This window comes from Meriones unguiculatus, chromosome 3, assembly GCF_030254825.1.
Source record: "Meriones unguiculatus strain TT.TT164.6M chromosome 3, Bangor_MerUng_6.1, whole genome shotgun sequence".
In the NCBI taxonomy this organism is placed as follows: Eukaryota; Metazoa; Chordata; class Mammalia; order Rodentia; family Muridae; genus Meriones; species Meriones unguiculatus.
The window spans coordinates 136,640,231-136,664,171 of NC_083351.1; the positions used below are offsets into that span (position 1 = coordinate 136,640,231).

The window sequence follows — 23,941 nt, forward strand, 5'->3', positions numbered from 1 at the left end:
TGTGCTAGGGACATGGGCCAAGAATTAACAGTTGCCTGCTTTGCTCTTGGCCTGAACTGGAGCTGCTACATGGAACCTGCCTGCCCCGCTTAACAGGCTGCTCTTACCATGGCTGTTTCAAGTTTCTCACTGGCACTAAAACCTCAAGTTCCTCCCTCCACCAAAGGGACACAGACACCAGCTGACCCGGCTTATGAATCAACACAAGTGCTTCCACCCTTCTGGAGAGATGGATGACGTCTCTACCCGACAGGCCCTCCACAGTAGGGCAAATGTCACACCCTCAACAGCAGTTTCTCCTTCCCATTGTTCTCACTGTTCTTACCATTCCTTGGGAGATGGATGTTTGCTCACGGAAATGGCTTGAAGCTCCTAAAAGAAGGTACTCTCTGCATGCCAACAGGAAACTGGCTAGGCTGCTGACTGCTGTGTGGAACTACAGAGAGGGCTCTGAGCATCCATCACAAAACCCCCAGCACACAGCTCACTGAGCACTGGTCCACACACAAATGAAACTGTGACAAAAGCTTTCCTCTCCTGTCCTTGTCCCTGGATTCAGGGTACCACAACTCAAGCCACTGCTAACCATAGGACCCTTTTTCTCTACCATCTACCCCCCCCCCCCATTTCTTTCTGGCCTGGCCTCAGCTCAGCTCATGGTTGGGGCCTTTTGTACCCAGCTGTGGGTACCAGTCTCCCTCCACAGCTTTTCTCTGTTTAAGGTGACACAGCCTAGGCTGTGTGACAAAGGTCAGGAATAGACGGCAGCAATGTGAAGAAAGTGGCCACTGGGCTGGCCAGCCTGGAGTGAGAGGTCCTGCTGACCTGGGATTTTTCAGATGGCTCTCTTGAGATTGTGCCTCCAAGGGACATTTAGCCAGTAGCGACGCATACAAAAAAAATGCCACCATCTTAATACAGAGTCTTAGCTAACAGGAGGGGAGAGGTCGGAGGTAGACTTCAAAAGGAGATGATGTAACACGGCCAGTAGGAGGCTCCCCTAGGCAGAACTCCAGGACGGAATCCTTTCTGGTCACACCACGTGCCTTGGCGTGAATGTCAGGGGTAGCAACGTGGACATCCAAAGAAAAGACACTATAGCAGCGGGTCTCTGTCAGCCTGGCACCTGAATGGGCCAGCCTTCAGGTATCATCACCTGAACCTTGACTGACAGAGCTGCTGGCTGTTGCTGGTTTGTGGGCCTCAGGAAGCTTCCCCAGGTGCTCATTGAACCCTTGCTGTTGGGTCCAGGGAGGCTACAGGATGTCCTCATTATCCAGGGCAAGTCTTGAACCTGCCTCTTCTCACTCCCTAGGTCTGCTGGGTGGAAAATCCGCTTTCATGAGCCCTTATCCAGGCCTACCTCCCACAGGTAGGGACATCCCAGCATCCACACAGCAAGTTTGCGAAGGTGCCCCTGAAGGCTCGTGTTTAATGGAACCGCCATGGCCCACCTCCCAGCGACCTCTAGATCATCATCTCTGAGCTCCTGGAAGCCTTCTGCTGCGGCAGGTCTTCAAGCATCAGGCTCAGCACGTTCACAATCTCATAGTACAGCTCCTGAAGCCTGGAGGGCAGAGCGGGAGAGGGGTCCCTGAGGATGGAGCAACCCCAGATGGCCCGCCTCCACACCTCCGCCAGGTGCGCGTGCATCCAAGAGAACAGAGACTTCGGGTAAAACAGAGACAAGAGAACAGAGACTTTGGAATCCTACATCTGTCACTGGGCCGGGAGTGCCCAGCCTCAGTTAACTTATTTCTTATGTCGTGTGGGCTCCAACAGCAGGAATGATGTGCTGATACCTCGCCGGTACCCGCTCTATCCTCAGACCCAACACAGGCATGCCCCGGTGCCCTCCTCTGCAGTTGCCCTAGTCCGTGAGGCTTCCAGAGGGATGTCATTGAGAAGTCAGGCTTCTGATGTCTGCTCCTTCTCGGAAATCCACAGCAGGCCCCTGGTGTCCACAGCTCTTCAGCTGCCAGTCAAAACCCCAAGCTAGCTGGCTGGCACTGAGAATGAGACATGGGTCAGGTCTCCTCAGATGTCACTGTCTTTTTACTGGCCCAGTGGATCCCAGCGTAACGGGTGGGAAAGGAGCAGATGCTTGTTCAAAGTCACATGAGAAGAGGGTAGCAGAACCACACTAGGGTCCTCCTCATTTGCCTCACCACCTCATACATAGACCCTGGAAAGGCAACAGTAAGCAGGGGCCTGAAGGGACAGAGGAGCTGACCTCTCAACACACATGGAAGAGGACTGGGAGGGCAGGCAGAGCAGAGTCCCACCCACCACAAACCCATGCTCACAACAGCCCAGCACCCAGGCATGCACGGGTCCTGCATTCCCAGGAAGGGCCTCATCATACCCTCCCACCCTGCGCCTTCGTCACCAACCCTTCGACCTCTGGGCATCTGTTACACACCCCGGCCTTGAAGGACCAGTGACTCACTTGCTGATAATGGTGTCCTGGTTGTCCAGAGTGGTCAGGTACACATCAATAAAGGGGAGGCTAGTGCCGAAGTCATCCAGGACCATGGGGTCTGTGTGCTGCAGGGTCTTCTTGAAGTCCTCCACCAGCTCGATGAAGCTCTTGCCACCGCTCTTCTAGAGACAGAACCAATCACAGAGCAGTGGGCAAGAGCAGCCAAGGTGCAAGGAGACCTGAGAACCTGTGTGGATGCCAAGAGCCAGACTGTCATTCAGACCGCTGAGCCCGGACCCTGTGAGGATGATCACGGGCCACCATCCCTGATGGGAGGCCACGGGTACCAAGGAACAGGAGGATGTCTAAAGGTGATTCTGAGTGACCTCCTCCAACCCTGAGCAAACCTTGGGCATAGCTAGACTGGCTCTTGAGTTGGTGTCTCCAGTTCAGAAAAGAGGCCAAGGTGCTCTGATGGATGAGAGAGCCAGCAAGGCTCCCAAAAAACAGGAGATGGAACATACGAGGTGGTGCCGATGGGCTTGGGATTTCCAGCCCATTGCGCTTCTCCTTGCCTTGGCTTTAGAAGCATGGGGATATGAGGGTGAGTGACCCGCTGACAGGGCACCCCACCCTCATGCACCCTGGAGCCTGGCGCTGAGCTGCCTGGTGCCAGATGAGCCTCAATGACAAGCTCCAACAGAAATGACCCCGTGCTCAGGACCCCACAGTGGAATGCCATCCAGGAACTGAGGAATGTCAGAAATAACCTCAGTCCTCAAGGGTCCAAATTAGTCAGAGAAATGCACGGACACAGAAAGACAAGCCTGCCTCCAGAGGCTGCAGGGGAAAGGCCGGCCTTAGCCACAGCCACATTTTCCTGAGCCCTCCTGCCCTCTCCTAGAATCCAAAGCCCTTCCTCCTGACCAATCCATTAGCCCTCACCATCCCTCTGCCGACCTGTCTGCTCTGTCCTCCATCAGGAGCCACCTACCTGCGTGTTCATCAGCCTGTTGACATCCTCCTGCTGGCGCTTCAGGATCATCTGCTTCTCCTCCATAAGCGTCAGGTGCCTTTCCACCATCAGCTCCCGCTGGAACTTTTTGATGGAGTCCTAGCAAGGCCAAGTATACGAAGCGAGATCGTGCCCCTGCTCCTGTCCTTTCCATCCCCAGCACTTTTCCTGGTGTAGCTTGCTCTGCTGCTCAGGCCTCAGCAGAAAGTCCCACCCCACCCGGGGCCAGCCCCCAACCCAAATTGCCAGCTGCAGTAGCCACAGTCTCCTCAGCTCTGCCGTCCTGCTGGCCCCCATTGTGAGGTGATGAACTTAGGGGGAATAATCGGGTACACATGAGAGGGGGGCCACCACTTCATACGGCAAGTCCAGCTTGTCCAAGAAACCTGGCCCACACCTTTATCTGCCACGCCTAACCCGAGTGGCACACAAGGACACACACATGACACAGCCTCACCTCCGTGTGCATGATCATCACACCCACAAACATGTTGAGGAAGATGAAGGAAGCAAGCAAGATGAAGATGATGGTAAACGTCCGGCTCACAGAAAACTTCCGTTTGTCCAGCTCTTCCTGCAGGTTTGTCCAGCCATCAACCTGGGCAGGCAGGGCAGGGCAGGGCAGACTGACATCAAGGCCCAGCAGAGCAGGTGCCCATGACAGCTCTGCCAGGGGGGCATCACACCCACTGAGGTGGCTGCCAACTCAGCCTCCACACAGGTCCTTCAACACAACATATATATATATATATACACATATATACATATATACAGTATGTGTGTATACATATGTGTGTGTACATGTATATATGTGTATATACATACATATACATACACACACACACACATATATATATGTTGGCTCAGAAATGCAGGGTACCCCTAAGGAGTCTCTTCTCTCAAGGCCCCCCATCTTCACCTACCAGGCACAGCCTATTTCCAGACGCATCTTTGAAAAAACAAAAACAAAACGAATTTTTTTAAAAAGCCACCCTTTATATAATTCAAAAGCCTGGACTTTGAGACTTGCACTTTGCTTATTCTGGGTAGATTTGTAACAGCTTATTAAAAAAAAAAAAAAAGCTGTATACTGTGGGCTTCATTTATAACTTAAGGTTAATCCAAATTAAGTCTCACTTGAGAAGTCTAGCAACCCATGGAATGATTTATAAAATTACGGGATTAGAGTCAGAAGTGGAACCCACTGGCTTCTGACCTGTGCCAGCATGCCAACCCCCAGGTCTCTCACACCCCATACCAAGCACCTGAGCCTCAGGAAGGCCCCACAGAGGCCCAAAATGGCTCACCCTTCCTGGACCATCCCTTGGCCAGGCTCTGCCCTTACCACAGTTCCCAAACACAGTACCGTGGCCAAACTGAAGAGGGTGAAGAACGCTGCGGCCAGGTTCCCCCAGTTATTCAGATCTCCATTCTCCCGAACTCCGAACAGGCAGAATCCCAGGATCGCGAAGATGTACATGAGGACGAAGAGCAGCGTCAGCACAGAGGCCACGGTGTAGACTGTCTGCCCCACAGCCGTGATGAGAGTCTGCAAGGCAGGGAGGCGGAAGCTAGGAAAGAGCTGCCTGCCGAGCCTACCCCATTCACAGCTGTCCTCAGGATCGCAAGCCATGCCTGGCACATAGTAGGTATTAAATAAGTATCACTTGAATGAATGAATGAATGAATGAATGAATTGTGCCCAGATTTAGGTCTTCATCTGTCTCACCCTATGTTGTTGGCAGCCTGCACACGCTGTCCTGGGTCTGGGTCACTTTTCCATCAGCCCCACTGACCTCTCTGTTTGAACTCAGTCTGACTCTGTGGTCACCCCCAGATATTGCATTTGTGCTTGTCAGCTGAGAGCCAGTCCCAAATGTTTTTTCCCCAGGCCCAGGAGGACTAGGGACACCATCGTGTACCTGAGGATAGAGAGGACCAAGAAGAAAATGACTCCCCATTCTTCCTGGGCCTCACCTCAAAGGCAGCTCCCCATCTTATGACCTGAATCTTCGTCCTGTAAAATGGGTAACCACCTTGTCCCCCCTTGCCTTGTCCATTCCTGGAGAGCCAAGTGCATGCCCTGACACAGACCATGGTGCTTTAAATAAGAATGGCCCCCCAAAGGCTCATCTATTTGAATACTTAGTCACAGGGAAAGGAACGCTTTGAAAGGATTAGAAGGATTAGGAGGTGTGGCCTTGTTGGAGAAGGTGTGTCACTGCAGCTGGGCTTTGAGATTTCAAAAGCCCAGGTCAGGCCCAGTCTCTCTTTTTGCCTGCAGAGCGGGAGGTGGCACTCCTATTCCTCCAGCACTATGTCTGCCTGCTGTGCCTGCTGGCAGGCTCCTGGCCATGATGACAATGGACTCATCCTCTGAAATTGCAAGCCAGGCCCCAGTTAAATGCTTTCTTTGTGAGAGTTGCCTTGGTCTTGGTGTCTCTTCACAGCAATAGAACACTGACTAAGATGGAAGTTGGTGCCAGGCAGTGGTGGTATACACCATTAATCCCAGCACTTGTGGGGGAGGGGGCAGGGGCCGGCAGATCTCTGAGTTCGGGGCCAGCCTGGTCTACAGAGACAGTTCCAGGACAGCCAGGACTATACAGAGAAACCTTGTCTCAAGGGATAAAAAAAAGACAGAAATTGGTACCAGGGACTAGGGTATTGCTGGAACAGGCAGGACCATGCTGTTTTGGGGAGCAATGGGGAAGACTTTGGGGCTTTGAACTAGAACAACAGTGGGACACTTTAAGTGGGGCTTAATGGGCCATCCTAGTGGAGCATAGAAGACAGCGCTGAGGGCAATTTGAACTATGAGGGCCCAGCTTGAGAAGTTCCAGAGGGCAAGAATATTAATAACTAGTCTAGGCCCTATCTTTTAATAGTTTGCAAAGAATATGGCTGCCTTTTGCCTTTGTCTTAAGAATCTGACTGAGGCTAAATTAAAGGGGGAGGGAAGGGGAGCAAAAATGGCATTTAAAAGTCTAGCGCTCAGGGAGATAAAAATTTAAGAAAAAGCCTGATGGTAAATGGAGTAAAGCGAGTGGTGACCTCAGGGCAAGACCCCACATAGCTAAGCTTCCAACTTGTGAAAATAAATTGAGGAAAAGCTTAAGCGGTAAAGGAAACCATTGAAAACAGAAAGCTAATGAACTGTGTTTAAGCAGGGGCCCATCTTCCAGCCCCAGCAAGCAGCAGAACTTGGCAGCTTCAGCCACGTGGCTCTGGCTTTAGAGTCAAGGTTACAAGAAAGAGGTTGTGGAACCTTCCTCCTCAGCTAAGGAAAGGGGCAGAGGCCAGCCTTATGTCAGGGGTGTCCCTGCATGGAGGCCGAGAGAAGCCACTGTGTGAAGAAAGGCCATTGAAGGTGAAGCCTGGATTACCTTGGAGACTACAAGATGTTGGAGATGCCAGAGCCGTGGGATACCTGCCAGGAAGAGCTGCTGACAGGAAGTGGAACCAGACCGTGAGAGAGAAGCGTATTGCAGTCAACAAAGCTAAAAGGAGTTGAAGATCTAAAGAGCCCTTTGAAATCGGCCGTGGAGATGCAGAATTTGGAGTGTGCCCTGCTGATTTTAGGTCTTGCTTTGGTCCAGCATTTCCTCATTATGTTCCCCTTCCTCTCTTTTGGAGTAGTAATGAATATTCTGTGCCACTGCATGTTAGAAGCATGTGATCTACTTTTGATCTTTATTTTACAGGAGTTACACTTAAGAGATTGCCATGAGTCTCAGAAGAAACTTTGAACTTTGGACTTTTAAACATTGTTGAGGCTGTGATAGAGTATGAGGAGTTTTGAATGTTTTTTGGTTGTTTTTTTTTTTTTTTTTTTTTTTTTTTTGCATTGTGATATACAAGCCTATGGGAGCCAGAAAGTGAAACGTGGTGGTTTCAAAAAGAATGGCTCCCATAAGTGCATACATTTGAATGCTTAGCCACCAGGGAGGAAAACTTTTTGAAAGGATTAGAAGGATCAGGAGGTGTGGCCTTCTTGGAGGAAGTAAAGCCCATGCCAGGCACAATCACTCTTTTTGCCTGCAGATCAGGAGGTAGTTCTCATGCTTCTCCAGCTCCATGTCTGCTGGGCCTGTTGCCATGCTGCTGTCGTGATAATAAATGGACTCACCCTCTGAGACTGTAAGCAAGCCCCCAATCAAATACTTTCTTTTATAAGTATTGCCTTGGCCATGGAGTCTCTTTGAAGCAATGTAATAGTGACTAAGACACACACATAATTTCAAGTAGGTGGCTAGTATCAAGATGGAGAGAGCTGCATTGGAGAACCAGCTTGTCCTGGTCACAGTAAGTGCCATGGCAGAGGGAAGAGTGACTATTAAGTCTTTTCCTCATGCCACCACCTTCAAACCACTAGTGGCCCTGAGCACAATGGCCCTGAAAACTGGTTTAGCGCTGGGAAGGAAGTCTGGAGCTAAACACAGAAGAGTAAGGACTAGGCAATGGGTGTATTCTAGGAGGTGAGAAGATCACCTCAGAGAAATATGCTGCTCTAGATTCCCCTGGGGAATAAGACCATTGTTTTGAGATTCATTCTGAAAGAACTGTGGGTTTTGAAATTGCCTGTCTCCCTGCTAGGCAGAAAGAAAGCTATTCTGAACTGCACAAGGCTCAGGCACTTGGCCTTGATAATCAGCTGATTGGCTTTTGGGAAGTGGCTGGATCCTTAAGAGCGCCTCACATTCCTTCCAGGATGTATTGTAGCACCTGCTCCTATCCTACGAACAAGGTGTTTGAAGCAAAAACTTGTTGAGATTTGATGTGCCTTTCCTTTAGAGGATTTCCTCTGGTGCCGAGGCTTTCTGTTCTGGTCTCTCAGTGGTATGGGATCCCATTGCAGCAACTCACACAAAGGCTAAGAAGTAGCAGGGACAAAGAGCTATAGACAAGGTGGAACCATTTAGGGGTTCAGGCAACAAGCTCTAAGAGGGAAGAGTCAAAGATGACACTCAGTTCCAACTTGGCAGCTGAATGGGACTGGGAAAGACATATTTCAACCAGAAAACGAAAGACTGGAGAAACAACCAATGTCCAGAGATCTAAGGGTAAGTGGGAGCAAAGTGTGGTGAGCTTGTAGGTTAGACACATATATCTGAAGAAGACACGAAACCTCCAAATGGCACTTGTGTCTACAGGTCAGAATCCTAGAAAATAGAAAAGATTACCCAGAAGGGAGACAGAAATAGAACAGTGAATGCAATTCTGAGAAAAACCAAGCAACGGCCAAGCCAGGAAAATGCACATTTGAGAAGGCAGCCTGGAGAAATCAAATCGCAGCAAGGAAACTGAGGCCCATGGCCACCTGATGGGCAACAAGAGACTGCTAGCAACTTCAGAGAGGCTAGTCATTTGAGAGACAGGGGAAAATAGCAGGCCATGATGAGACACAAGGAAGTTGGAACAGGAAAGACAAACACCATTACTTGGAAGCCTGGCCTGGAACTGGAGAGGAATAAGGCCAGGGCATGCACACACACACACACACACACACACACACAGTTACATGGGTATGAGCAATGAGTGGCTGTGGGTATATGCCAGGGGAAGAGCTCACGTTTAGGGCACAGACACACCCTAACTGGACAGACCATAGACCCAGGCCAGACCCTGCCCCTGCTTGAAGAGCAGCTACCAGGGCACGCACACTGGATGCATGCCTATAGGATGGGCTAAGCATGGAGCTCAACCTTGAGCTTGTTCTGAAGTGTTCTGAAGAATGTCCCATGACCTTGGCAGCTCAGAAAGACGGTGGAAATGGTGCCATCATAGTTGCCTTACCAAAACAAAAAGACTTCTCTCCCCATCAGAAAAGAATGGCAGCCGACCTTATGGAGACTTTCTCAGTTGAGGTTCCCACACACACACCTTGCAGATAACTCTAACTTGTGTCAAGCTGACATAAAACTAGTCAGCATGCTGGCCCTGCCTGTTTTCTTGGACACTAACTTAGTAGCAATGTCTTTCTCTCGTGTCCCTCTTTTTCCTCCTGATGACTGTAGAGATATATGGCTTGCCTGCCCTATTGTTTTTCTCCCAAACTCTAATAAATAAAATAGTCCCAGGGGGTGGGGGGGGGAGGAATGGGAGCCAGTGGTCAAAGCCACCCAAATACTGTCAAGTCCTGGCACACAGCTCACAGCCATCTGCACCATAAGAAAGGCTACCAAATACCAGATAGAAATAAAGGAGGTTCATGTTAGCTGTACAGACAGATACAGCCTTCTGATCTCAACCCTGACATTGTGTTAAAGGTTTGTTGTTGCTGCTGCTGTTTTCCCTGTATGTATGCATTGCACTGTGTGTGTGCTTGATGCCTGTGGAGATCAGAAGAAGACCTTTGCTCCCTTAGAACGGGAGCTACAGAAGGTTGTGAGACGCCGCCGCACAGAGGTTGGGAACCGAACCTGGGCCCCCTGTAAGATCAGCCTGTGCTCTTACCTGCTGCACCAGCTCCCTAGACCCCGAGCCTCGATGTGTGACCCCTGAGTAATTTTCTCTACGGGAATATTAACGTCAGGTGGCCTGCTGTGTTGGACATAGACCCGGACCTGCACATAAAGCCGTTTACGGTCAGCTGGTCGGCTACAAGGTGGCCACGCCTTGTTTCTAGGGGAAGCCTAGGCTGAGAGCCGCTTAGGCTCCATTTGTTCGTCTCTGGAATGAAGCTAACCACGCCTTTCTTACCAGTTTCAAGACCAGGTAAAGATTAACCCACCACACAGTCAGAGGAATCATCGGGAAGATAACACTCCACTCGTTATTTTTTTTTTTTAAGGAGCTTCCCGCAGCGCGCACACACACGCACCCGCACTCACCCTGATGCCTCTGCTGTAAGGGATAACCTTGAGGATGCGCAGAGACTGGATGCCATCAGCAATGTGGAGGTTTTTGTAGCGGTTCCCCTTGATCTTTCGGAGGGCGTAGGGTATTGAGACAATGATGATAATGACCACGTCCAGCAGGTTGTAGCCATCCCTCCAGAATTTAATGGGCTCCACGTAGACCTTCATCAGGAATTCACAGGCGTAGATGGAGACAAAGAAGATCTCCGATACCTTCGGGGGTCACAGGCGTTAGGGATCAAAATAAGAGCAGAGGCCCGTTTTCTGGCCCTTTGCCTGCTGAGGCCACCCAATCACGGGTGGAGAAATCCAGACTCCTTGATCTCCTGAAGAGGCTGGTTCTTTTCCCCTTTTGAGTCCTCCTTGCCTATGGCTCTAAGCCTAGGATTCCCCTAAATGCAAGGCATGGCCACCTTGCAGCTGACCAGCTGGCTGTAAATGGCCGTATGTCCAGGTGCTGGTCAACATCCAACACAGCAGGCCACCTGATGTAAATATTCCCCGAGAGAGAGTCCCAAGACTTTTCTGGCCATCCTCCATACAGACACTTTCAGGATAAAATACACAGATATCTAGTTTTATTCCATTACCTTCATCACACATACTTAAAACTCAGTCAGCTAAAGTCACCTGGTTTTGAAGGGCCGTCTGCTTTTATTTATTTAACCACTTTTATACTGTTTGAACCAATCTCCTAACCTTTCTCCCTCACCTACACCACCAACGCTTTTCCTGTTGCCAGTAGGTACGACCTTTTAGAAACAGCTAAGATTTTTTCTCTTCATCAAAATTCATTTGTCATCTTGATGATCATCTCCTGTTCATTCACTCATGTGTGAAAAGATGGCAACAGCCATGTGCCAAGCAGGTGCCATTTTACCTAGCGGGAGATGAACGATTAAGATGGAGTCCTGGTGTTGGGGAATTTTGAGTGGGGAAGAGACAGGCTCCCAGCCCCTTCAAGTAGAGAGGCTTAAGGGGAGCTGGCAAGAGCAGCACAGAAGGCGGGGGCTGGGAGGGGGTGTCACCCGGGCAGCAGGTGCCAGTAGAGTTCTGCATGACACAAGGAAAGAGATAACCAAGATTCAGGAAGCCCCAAGCTTCAAACACAGTGACTGGGTCCTAGGGTGAGCCTGAGGGGCGGTAAAGACATTCTTGGGAAAGCAGGGCTTGGCAAAGGTTATTGTCTTTCTGGTGTTTGCATTGTTTCCTAGCAGTTTGTAACCAAGTTTCTGACTCCAGCTGGATACAGTTTCCCTTCTTCACCTGGCCCTTGTCTATACTGGGCACCAAGGCTGAACTATCGCATGAGCTCACTGGTCTGTGGGTGAGGCTGGATGCCACGAATCTAGGAACCAAAAGAGTTTTGTATGTCTACAATTAGACAACCCTCCCAAGCACGTGTAAAATCCTTCGTCCAGACTTGCCTGCTTTTCAGGGGTTCGGAGCACAGAATTCAAGCTTCTAAGGTGACACTTTCTAGAGTCAGTTTTGTAAATTCTTTTCTAGAGAACCATTCCAGTGGATTTTCAAATGTACCAGCATTAAATTATCAGAGTTTCTTTTTTTAAAGTTAGGCTTAACGTTTTCTTTTATCCCGCTTTATTTACTCAGCCTGTGCACGTGTGTACAAGGACAATGACAGGTGGCCACAGTGTCATGTGTGGAGGTCAGTTCTCTCCTTCCCCCACATAGTCCCAGGGATCAAACTCAAGTCATAAGACTTGGCAGTCGGCACCTGTACCCACTGAGCCATCTTGTCTGCCAAGCTATTAGATTTTTTAAATTTTTTAATTCTTTATTAATCACACTTTATTCACTTTGTATCCCCCCTGTGGTTCCCTCCCTCCCCAATACCTCCCCTTTCCTCCCCCCTCTGCACACATGGCCCTCCCCAAGTCCACTGATAGGGGAGGTCTTCTTTTCCTTCCTTCTGATCCTAGTCTATTAGGTCTCATCAGGAGTGGCTGCATTGTCTTCTTCTGTGGCCTGGTAATGCTGCTCCCCCCTCAGGGGGAGGTGATTAAAGAGCAGGCCAATCAGTTCATGTCAGAGATAGTCCCTGTTCCTATTACTATGAAACCCACTTGGACACTGAACTGCCATGGGCTACATCTTTGCAGCGGTCCTAGATTATCTCCATGCATGGTCCTTGTTTGGAGTATTAGTCTCAGGAAATACCCCTGTGACCAGATTTTTTGGTTCTGTTGAGTTCCTGTCCTCTCCAGATCTTACTGTTTCCTGTTTCTTTCCTAAGATTCCCTGCACTCTGCCCAAAGGTTGGCCATAAGTCTCAGGATCTGCTTTGATAGTCTGCAGGGAAGAGCCTTTCAGAGGTCCTCTGTGCCAGGCTCCTGACTTGTTCCCTCTTTTCTCCTTCTTCTGATGTCCATCTCTTTGCCTTTCTGGATAGGGATTGCAAGCTATCAGATATTTTTTTTTTTTTACGTTTTCTGAGAAATGATTTATTTACTGATTCCAAAGTCCTACAAACATACAAAATAAGGTTCCTAGTAAAGGGAACAGGGACTATTTCTGACATGAACTCAATGGCTGGCTCTTTGACCTCTCCCATCCCCCACCTGAGGGAGAAGCAGACTTGCTAGGCCACAGAGGAGGACATTGCAGCCAGTTCTGAAGATACCTGGTAAACTAGGGTCAGAAGAAAGGGGAGGAGGACCTCCCCTATCACTAGACTTGGAAAGGGGTAGAGAGAAGATGAGGGAGAGAAGGTAGGATTGGGAGGGAATGAGGGAGGGAGGGGAGTGGGATACAAGTGGGATACAAAGTTAATAAACTGTAACTAATTAAAAAAAGAAAAAGAAAAAGAAAAGGAAGGACTAAAATTTCTGTAAGAAACAAATTTAGTAGAAAATTTAACATATATAGATTTTTGGAATTTTTGTTGTACCAACTGAATATGATTATTTATAAATACTTTGAAAAATAGATTATTTTTTTTCAATGCAGTTTATTCAGGAACCTTGAACAATCCTCGGACCCTGGGGAAAGCCAGCCCACAGCTTAAATAGCCTCTGGGTAGCCAACCCAGGCGTGCCACGTGGGCAATGCAGATAGGTCCACATCCATGGAAGCAAGCCAGATCCTCAGCCTTAGCCAAATGTGGAGTTGTTCGTGACAGAGAGCACTCACCATCGGGAAGGTGGAAGGCGGAAACCAGCGCCATCTTTAAGGCACGGCATTACGCAGCTATCAGATATTTAAACATCCACCATGTCTATACTTTCCCTTCTTCTTCATCTCCTTCTCCTCCTCTTATTTGTCTTCCTCTTCCTCCTCTTCTTCTTCATCTCCATCCTCCTCCTCTTCTTCATCTTCATCCTCCTCCTCTTTACTGTTCATGAAGAAAGTAATTTTAACTATTTTTAAGAGTCCAGCTCTGGGCTTTGTTGCTGCTTTCTCGGTTCTATTTCATTAATTTCATTAATTTCCACTGTAAGTTTTCCTGTTTCCTTCTCCTGTTTGGGGTTTGATTTTATTCTGTTGCTCTTCCTCCAACACCGCAGTTTCTTTCCTTACTTTCCATCTTTCCTTACTCTCCCCTCCCCTCTGTCCCTCCTCCTCCTCTTCCTTTTCTTTTTAGATGTTGGAATTCAAACCCAGGGCTTGTGCACACCAGGAATGACCTCTCCTCCTGAGGCAGAGTGACAGTCTCTACTAGCTTAGATTCATTACAGCACACGTGTGTGATGTATACATGTGTTCAACTGTGTTGTGTGTACTGCTATGCCTAGCTCACTGCTCACCAATTTTCCCCGTTTTAAAGTATGGAATTCAGTGCGTTATGTTTTATTAGTTCAGGATACTTACTGCCTTTGTTTTTTTGGGTTTTTTTTATTGTGGTAAATAAAGCATGTAACATAAGTTTGCCATCCTAAGGAGCACATGCTGTGCTCATACCACCATCACGTCCGTCTCCAGAATCGCCAGCCTGCCTTCAGCGGTGATCACACCATTTCCTAGTCTCACAAAAATGTAGAAGGGTCTGGTCTCTGCATAGTCGTGCACACTTGTTTCCTATTTCTGTTGCTTTTAGAATAGCCATCCTAATTGGTATGACATCACGTCAGGATGGTTTTAATTGGCATTTCCTTAGTAGCTGGTGATGGTGAGATGGTACTTAATGGCCATGCGTTCTATTTCTTTGGGAAACAGCTATTTAACTGAGTCCTTCACCCATCTTTGATGATAATATTGTTAAACCATAGAAGCTATTTATGTGTGTGTGCCTGTGCATGTGTGTTAAGTAGAGTTTATTTTTAACTTGAACTTATTCTTTTGGAAATTTTTGGTTTTTACTTTTGTTTAGTTGTTGATGGTTTGGATTGGGTTTTCTTTTCTTTTCTTTTCTTTGGAGGGGGTGTTATTTGTTTGATAAGGCCTCATTCCAGGCTGGCCTCAAACTCACTACGTAGCCAATAACATTGATGACCTTGAACTTCTGCTCCTCCAGCCTCTTCGCCCCAAGTGCTGAGGGTACAGGCATGCACCACCCATGCCCAGTTGTATGAGTCACTGGGTTCAAACCCAGGGTTCTGTGCATTCTAGTCGAGCATTCTACCAACTAAGCTGGCCCTGGCCCTCTCCTTGAATGCTGTTGTAAATATAGTTTTCTTCATTACCTTTTCAGATTAGTAATGTTTAGAGATCAACTGATTTTTGTTGCTGTTCTATCTCAAAACTTTACTGAATCTGTTTAAGAGCCCTTCCACTGTGTTTGTGTGTGTGCATGTGTCTGTCTGTCTGTCTGTCTGTCAGTAGTACTGTCATAAGTTTAAGTCAACTGGAAATAGAGACATTTACTGTTTTCCTTTCCTGTAGCTACCTTTTTTTTTTCTTGCCTAATTCCTCTGGCAAAAACTTCAAGTACAGTGTAGAACAGAGCAAAAAGCTGTCAGTTTTGTCTTCTCCCTGACCTTAAAGCGAATGTTTCTAGTCTTTTAAGAATGATGTTACCTGTGAATTTTCTTAATGTCCTTAATTTAAAAATTACTGATATTTACTTAATGTGTGTGAATATTTTATCTGCTTGTATGTGCACCAGCTGTTAAGCACATGTGTTACTCCTGGACTCAGAAGTCAGAAGAGGACACGGGATTCCTTGGAACTGGAGTTACAGGTGGTTGTGAGCCTCCAAGCAAGTGTTGGGATAGAACCTGGGATCTGTGAAAAAGCAGAAAGTGCTCTTAGCCACTGAGCCACCTCTCCAGCTCTTCACTGGGAGGAATTTTCCTTCAGTGCCTAATTTGTTAAAAGTTTCTCGTCTTGGTTTGCTCTAAAATTGTTGATTTCATCAAGCGCAAATGCTTTTTCTGCATCGAGGGAAACGGTTGTGTGGATCATCCCTTATCTGGTGGTCAGTTACACTGATTGGTTGTATTACTAGACATTAAACCCAGTGCTAACCACATACTCTACCCCTGAGCTTTGGGTTTGGTCTTTTTGTTTGTTTTATAAATCCTTTTGTCCCAGTTGGTCATGGTGTATAATTATTTCAAGTCTGCTGTGGTCTAGTCTGTTAACAATCAGTGAGGACCTTTGCATCATAGTTCTATTTCTTGTGTACCTCAGTCTGCCTTAGCACAGGCTAGCCCCATGAATGAGCTCAGAAACACTCCCTCATCTTTCAATCCTTTGGCAGTTTCAGAAAGTCTGGCATTGATGCATAGGCTTTCATTGTTCTTTGATTACTGATTCAGTCTTTTTACAGGACTGGGAAAGTCCATTTACTGTTTCTTCTTAGGTCAGTCTGCACTGTATCCATTTCTTTTATTTAATCTGTTGGCATACAATTATCTATCTTATTCTTCTCTAATCTTTTTCCTTCCTGTAAGGTCAGTAGTAATGACTCAATTTTCACTTCTAAAAGCAATTTGCATCACTGTTCAAATTAGCTAAACTTTCACCAATTTTGCTAACCTTTTCAAAGCACTAACTTTTAAATTTTATTTTACTCTAACCTTTAAAACGATTCCTTCCACTCATTTAGGGTTTTCTTCTTTTTCTATTTCCTTGAGATGAAGTTGGGTTATTGGTTGAGCTCTTTTCTGACATGAATATTCACAGGTGTGAGCTTCCTTAGGGCACAACTTTCACTGTGTCTTATACATTTACATTGTGTTTCCATTTTCACTCATCCCAAAATATTTTCTCATTTCCTTGTGCTTTCTTCTTTGACCTACTGGTTTAAAATTGCATTGATTTATGCATATTTGACATTTTCTAGTTTATTTTTTCTAATCTTCTTACAAATATATTATCAAACATGCCTCATCTTCTGCTCCAAGCCTCCAGGCTCCCTTTTCATTAGACCTCTTTGTTCCCCTAGAAACTTCAGTTCTACTTTAATCTATTCATATATGGCTTTTCTGTGAATACATAAAATCTAGGGAGCATGAATGAGAGAACACATACAATATTTCTTTCTGAGACTGACTTAATTCACTTAATGTTATTGTTCCCAGTTGTATTCAATTTCTCATGAAGAATATAATTTCATTCTTTATATGGGAAAGAACCTCATTGTGTGTGTATATACATATATATATATATATATTTTCCTTATTCATTCCCCTATTGTTGGATGCCTAGGTTGGTTCCAGAATTCAGCAATTTCCAATAGTGCCACAAAAAACAATGCTGTGTAAGTATCTGATAAAATGATGGTGTCCTTTGGGTAACGACCCAGGAGTGATATAGCAGAGTCTTACAGTAGATCTATTTCTAGCTTTTGTGAACTCCATACTGACTTCCATAGACACTGAACTAGTTTATATCCCCACCAGCATTGGCTAAGGGTTCTTTTTTGTCCACATCCAGATCAACATTTGATGTCCGTGCATGACAGGAAGAAGAGGATGCTGGGTCCCTCAGAGGTGAGGTTACCGGCATTTGTGTGACACTCGGATTGTTACACGGCTGGTAGGATCTGAACTCGGGTCCCGGTGAAGACACAGCAAGTGCTCCTAACTGCTGAGACAGTCCCTTGTTAATGTCAATCACTAACATTCTGACAGGAGTAAGGTGGAGTCTCAGGAAGTGTGTTGTTTAAAGACTCGTTTTATGCGTGTGTGTCTGTGTGTACCATGTATGTGTGGGTGTCCGTGGAGGCCAGAAGCAGGTGCCGCCTTCCTTGGAGCTGGAGTCACCGGCAGTTGTGGGCCTCCCAACGTGAGGGCCAGGAACTGAACCCCATCTTCTGGAAGAGCAGACAGCACTGTGAGCTGCTGAGCCGTTCCTCCAGCCCCCCAGGGTGGTTTTGGCTTTCATTTTCCTGATGGCCAATAGGGCCGAACGTGCTTTCTGGTCATGCGTAGTCTTCTTTGGTGAATTGTCCATTTTGTTAGCCCACTTACAACTGGGTTGTTTGTTGTTTCTGAGTTTCTTGAATTCCTGGCATGTTTTAGATACTAATCCTGTCAGATAGACGTATATCTAATGAAGGTTTTTCTCCCACTGTCCCATTACTCCATTCACTGTTTCCTTTGCCATGAAGACGCTTTATAATATGATTCGGTCCCATTTTTCTATTGTTGGTCTTATTTCCTGAGCACCTGGGTTCCTATGCAAAAAGTCTCAACCTACACTTATATACTGAATATTAAATAACTCTCCATGTTTTTTTTTTTTTTTCCTTTAGCAACTTCACAGTTTTCAGGTCTCATGTCAAGGTCCTTGGTTTTTGTGGAGTGTAGGAGATGAAGATCTAATTTTGTTCTTTTATAGTAGATACATAATTTTTCCAGCATGACTAGCTTGTGTGTATGCATGTATTTATGTTTGAATGTGTATACATGCATGTATGTGTGTTCATGTGTATATATGCATATATATGTGCAGGAGTTCATGCACGTGTGTGTGTGTGTGTGTGTGTGTGTGTGTGTATGTGTGTGTGTGTTTGTAGAGTGACCTTATATACTAAATAAGAGTTTGAGTCAACTAGTCTAAGTGGCCATCTTGCTCCAGGCATCCCATCTCTGCTCCTAATTACTGGGACTACAGGCAAGCCACCACAGCTGCCCAGCATTCGTGTAGACGCCGGGGTTCCAACCTCTAGCCCTCACTCTTGCATGGTAAGTGTTTACCCGCTGGGCTGTCTTCCCAACCCTACCATTTGATAAAGATGCTGTTGACTCTGAGAGGAGCTCTTTGTCAGCTACAGATAGTTAAACCTGGGGACTCTGGAGAGGGAATAAAGGCCAGAGCCCAGAGAGTGTGTGGGGGGGTGCTCCATAAAAGAACAAGGCTGCTGCTGCTTCGCCCCCGATGCTCCTGGTTGCTGTTGCGAGACAAGAAGTTGGAGATCTGAAACAAGGATTAAACTGGCTCCATGGAACCCAATGACTCTAACGAGCAGGAAGCCGCTAAGAGAACTGCTCCCCTTCTCCCACTAACCCTTTCTCTCTTTTATCTGGTGTTGGGGTATTGGAAGGGTTTGGGGTGGGGCAGGAAGATATATATATATATATATATATATATATATATATAATATTAAAAAAAATTTTTAAGTACAACAACTATCTCTTCTCCATCAGGTGTCCTTGCTGTAATAAATCAGGTGGCTGTAGCTGTGTGTTCATGTTTTTTTGTTTGTTTGTTTGTTTTGTTTTGTCTTGTCTTGTTTTTATCTGGTAAGGACTCCAAGCACTGTGAGCTTCATCAACAGTTTGGAGCACTTGCAGAGGACCCAAGTTCATTTCCCAGCACCCACATCAGGTGGCTCAAAACTGTCACTCCAGATCCAGGGATCTGATATGCTTTTCTGGCCTCCATGGGTGTCAGCATGTGTACAGATATGCACACAGAGACATACATGTAAACAAATAAACCTTAAAAAAAAAAAAACCCAAGCAGTGTGACTGAAGAACATTCCAGTCTGCATTTTGCGGTATGCCCCTCCATGTTTCTTAGCAAGTAGGCAGATGCTTCCAAAAGACTGAAAGATTCAGGTTTCTCCCAAGCAAGGCTGCAGGCACTCTCCTTCCATAGCGGGCACATTGTGTCCGCTGGTTTCGTGTTGATGCTTATGAGGTGCCAAGATCCCTGGCTTCATCAGAGCTGAAGCAGGTGACATGCTGTCATTCCTGTCTAATGGATCAACAGGAACACGCTAGAGAAATATCATGTGTGGTGTGAATCGAATACTTGGGAGGCTGAGGCCAAAGAATCACAAGTTTGGAGCCAACCTGGGCTGCAAAGCACAAACACGCCTCATAACAAACAACAAACAAACAAAAATAAAACAGCAAAAAAAAAATGTTAGGAACTGTAGAATGAGTAGCCACACAGTAGATCACTTCTTAAGGTCAGGGTTCATAGCAGAAACACCAGTAAAGCTTGACTTTTGCCTGTAACCTACATCTCGAGAGTTAGACATAGTTCCTTGCCTCCTTGGCCTCACCTCCATCTGTGAGGATTTAGTGCTAACCATGGTACTTATTGTCCTTAGACTTCATGCTCTCTCATCCTCAGCCAGCAGAAGTGTCCCCAGATTATCCCCTGCATCCTTTCGCTATGAGCACAGTAAACGGACAACTTCCTTGCAGGGGAGATGACCAAATCTTCCTGCCTCCAGTCTACCTCCTGAATCAGCTACTTCTCTGAGAAGCTCCAGTTTCAGAGTCACATCAGAGGCGCCAAGAACATGTCACAGCCGAGTCGGCCAATGTTCTAGTCAGTCTCAGAGAAGCAGTTTACGCTGATATTTCCAATCCAAACATAGACTTTTAATTCAACACCAGCTACACATCTCTATGTCTTTTTCTCTGGGACATCTGCATCTCCAGCATTCAGGAAGCTGACACAAAAGGACCACAAGCCAGCCTGAGCTACACAGCAGGGGCTTACATAAACAAATAAATACCACAAACAAACAGCATGGAAGATGGAAGGGGGAAAAAGGAAGCTTTCCTGCATGGAACACGTATGTTGGTGGTCAAACGCTTGCCTACTGTTTGTATCCTCCTCCCTCCCCCTGAAAGAATAGAAGGGAAACTTTCCATAATTACTCAGGTGCTTTATCACAAATAACCCTACTATGTGCGTCACGACTAAGGTGACTATTAAACACGGGTCCACACAGGAAGACCCTGCACACACTCTTTCAGCAGAAAGCCGGCAGCCTCAGAGAAGGCACGGGACATACAGAAACCACCTCAAACCAACCAGGAAACGCCCTCCTGCTGGCCAGCTCTCAGAGGGCAAGCAGGTGCTGCAAGCTCTTACACACTAACCAGACTTAGCAGGCCATCCAAAAGAAAAAAAAAAAAAGAAAAGATAAAATTTTGGTAAAAGCGTGTCAGGAGAGATATGGAGGGAATTAGAGGGGAAAGGAAGATAGATATGATCATATTTTATTGTTCGTATTATGGAATTCTCAAAAAATAAAGAACATTTTAAGATTAAAAAAAAAAAAAAAAACTCGGTCTTGAAAGCTTTTGTGTCGGCTCTCCCAATTGTCATGCTGCAGCTTTAGGTCAAAGAACTCATTATGTGCTGACTTGTTTTCTCCTGTGAGAGGCCGACCAGCACTCATTCTACACACTACTGTACCGCAGTCCTCCCTCCCCTACCCCCCTCCCTGTGCTCATCACCAGAAGCCCCACCATGCTTTGCCAGGCAGTGGTGAAGCGGAAACAGGCGGATCTCTGTTGGAAGGCAGCCTCATCTACAGAGTGAGTTCAAGGGCAGCCAGGGATACAGAGAAACCCTGTCTTGGAGGAAAAAAATCAGCAGCTCCATTTTAGGGACTGCTTGGGTTCTACTTCCTTTTGTTTTATCTGAACCCTGTCATTTTTTTTTTTAATCTCTTCATCTCCAGCTTGCTAAATCTTACCCCAGCTCTCCTAGGCACTCAGCCCTTTGGAGGGAGCCCTACCTGCTCAGGTCTGCAAGCTCCTGGGGGTGGAGCAATCCAGCCCCTTTAGAGGTGACTGAGAACTTTCTGCACTTGTTCACTGCTGGCCTCACCTCAGCCCAGAGCACCCTCCCCAAGCCCCCCTCTGCTTCCTCCCCACAGGGACTGACACTAATTTCATTGGAAAGGCTGCCCATGAGACTCGGGTGTGAATCTCTGTTTTTGAGTAAGAGAGAATGCTGCCACATCGCCGCTGCTTCTTCCACTGCTCTCTGACACCACGGTAGAAGTCAGAGGTCTTTACAATTGTTTCTAGAGAAAATTTCTTGCCGGAAAAATGCCTCTGAAATATTTTAACACTTTCAGAAATAAAGCAGGCAAAGTAAGGATAAAAGCATCTTTCTGCTCACCTCAAAGAGTCTGAACAATCTGTACCTTATGTGATAGTCAGTCCCCAGGACCATGAAAAAGGCATTGGTGGCCACGGTGCTGATCATCAGGATCTGGAAGAAGGGACTCTTCACAACCTTCCTGATGTAAGCCTGGCACTCTGGATCCCTCCTCCTGTCAGGGATGGATGGGACATGTGCTTAGCACAGGGCAGCTTGAGCCCCACTCAACTGCACCCTCTTGGGACTGAGGGGTTGTTCTCACACCATGAAGGGAAGTATACAGAGGCTCAAAAACAAAGTGTCCCGTGAGACACAGAAGGTCAGAACAGCCTGTCCCCGCCAGGTCCCTCTCCCTGCACTCCTGAGAAACAGCGCTCACCACTTCACAGGCCAAGGGAACACCCCCTCCACTTAACTTCACAAATTGTCATCAGCCCACACAGTAAACTCCAGGAACACAGTAGGAACATGCCTAAGTCCGTTTAGTGTCATAGGAAAAACTGGTAAGGAACACACACACACACACACACACACACAAGCGTACAAATCTGTGGTAAAAACTCAAACACCCTGAGAGAAAAGGCACACACTGCCAACTCACGACAGTACAAAAGGTGTCAGAGAGTTAAAAAGTAACACCTTGATGTTTTGCTTACAAAATCATTCCCGGCAGAAGTGACATGTGATGGGACACTCTTAAGGGACAGGGAAACCTTCCCTGGACAGTTTTGATTTCAGCAAAACAAAACAAACAACAACAACAAAAAACTAGAACTGCCCATGTCCTCCCACCGAGACGCTAGCCCAGAAGAACACGCCCTGAAATACATGAGTGACTGTTGCTCCACATGTGCTCCCAGGACTGTTTACAGGACGAGAACTTGAAAACAATTGGAGACCTAACAGAAAGGACCGGCTCCAGGCTGGTATCTCACTCATGAGTTCAATTCCCCAGGACCCACGTGGTGGATCCCAAAAGTTGTCCTCTGACCTCCACACAGGTGTCAAGGCTCGTGTGTGCCCCACACGTAAAAACAAACAGATGATCTTTCAAAAGACTGGTCAAGTAAGTGTGGAACATCACCCCATGAAATACCAATCCTAAATAAAGTATGTTTTGCATTTCTGGCTTGGAAAATCAATTATGATCTGGTGGAGAACAAGCACCAAAATAAAAAAAAGACATGTCATCTCAAAAAAGATTTCATTCGTGCACGAACAGGACTAGGTGGGGAAAACTGAGCGGGAGCCATGGCAGTGTAAGGACAATGTCTGCCCTGAGCACTGAGGCCACTGGCATTCTCTTTCTTACTTATTTACATTGATCTGAGCTGTGAAAGTTTTCTTGAAGAGTAATATGTTTTTCCTACTGTCTGTAACTAATTCATTCTCTCACTGGTAAATATATATATATATATATATATATATATATATATATATATATATACTGAATTTGACTGGGTGTGGCGTCCTGCACCTGCGGTCCCAAGCATACTCAGGAAGCGGAGGCAGGAATATCATTTAAGCCTGTGACATGGCAAGGCCTTCATCTTAGGACACAGAGCACAGGGGAAGCCGAAGCACCTTCCGGCCTCTGGGTCACCTCAGAAGCACTCAGGCGGTACACACGCATACATGCAGACACTCACATAAAACACACAGTAAAAACAAACCAAAAACACCACCACCAACAACCCTTCTTCTGTCTAATACCAGCCAGGCGGTGGTGGCGCACGCTTTCAATCCCAGCACTTGGGAGGCAGAGGTAGGAGGATCTCCATGAGTTTGAGGCCAGGCTGCTCTACAGATCGAGTTCCAGGACAGCCAGGGCTACACAGAGAAACCCTGTCTCAAAAAAACAAAACAACAACAAAAACCCCCAAAAATTATCTATTAGAAAAACAGCACTGGTTCATATTCCGACTCCGGGTTAACAGCAAATGTGCCACCCCCAACCTTAGTCCCCTCCCCTCCCTCCAGAGAGACCTGTGTCTGAGCTCTTCTGCCTTGAGGGGCAGACAAGTCCCTGTGGAAGAGGCTAGGAGAGCTCTGGCGCCCTGTCCCCACGCTGCTTTCCCTTCCTAACCAAGGAGGGAAAGGATACTCACTTAATTTTCTTGAATCTCGCATACACCACCTCTGAGGCAGTGCCGAACAGCGAGCTAGAGACGGTTCTTACTGGGACGTGTAAGAACTCAGACATTTTCCAAATCGCTGTTTTGATTCCTCGCTTTTATCACACGAGTGAAACTGTCTGCCTAAGGATTTCCCTGGCATCTGGGTTCTGAGAGGCAGCAGAGGGGCACCCTGGAGAGAATTCTCTGCTTTATGAGGTCACTCGTGGGCAGTTCCTCAGCAGTGAGGGAGCCCTGAGTG

At 46.9% G+C, this 23,941-nt stretch overlaps 1 protein-coding gene across 3 annotated transcripts; it reads right to left on the reverse strand.

The window, feature by feature from the left end:
- Positions 1-424: 424 nt before the first annotated feature.
- On the reverse strand, positions 425-23,782 carry Catsper3 (cation channel sperm associated 3). 3 transcript variants are annotated; one of them, XM_060378717.1, is made up of 8 exons: positions 23,674-23,782; positions 21,588-21,737; positions 10,271-10,475; positions 4,804-4,986; positions 3,895-4,035; positions 3,417-3,536; positions 2,450-2,604; positions 425-1,567 (listed from the first exon to the last, which is right to left on the reverse strand). In XM_060378717.1, the coding sequence occupies exons 1-8, from the start codon at positions 23,766-23,768 to the stop codon at positions 1,468-1,470; spliced, it is 1,149 nt and encodes a 382-aa protein (XP_060234700.1). In that variant the 5' UTR covers positions 23,769-23,782; the 3' UTR covers positions 425-1,467. The 3 variants fall into 3 exon arrangements, with proteins under 3 accessions (XP_060234700.1, XP_060234701.1, XP_060234699.1); XM_060378718.1 differs by having other exon boundaries at positions 10,271-10,357; positions 21,584-21,737; XM_060378716.1 differs by having other exon boundaries at positions 10,271-10,510; positions 21,584-21,737.
- Between the last annotated feature and the right edge of the window lie 159 nt (positions 23,783-23,941).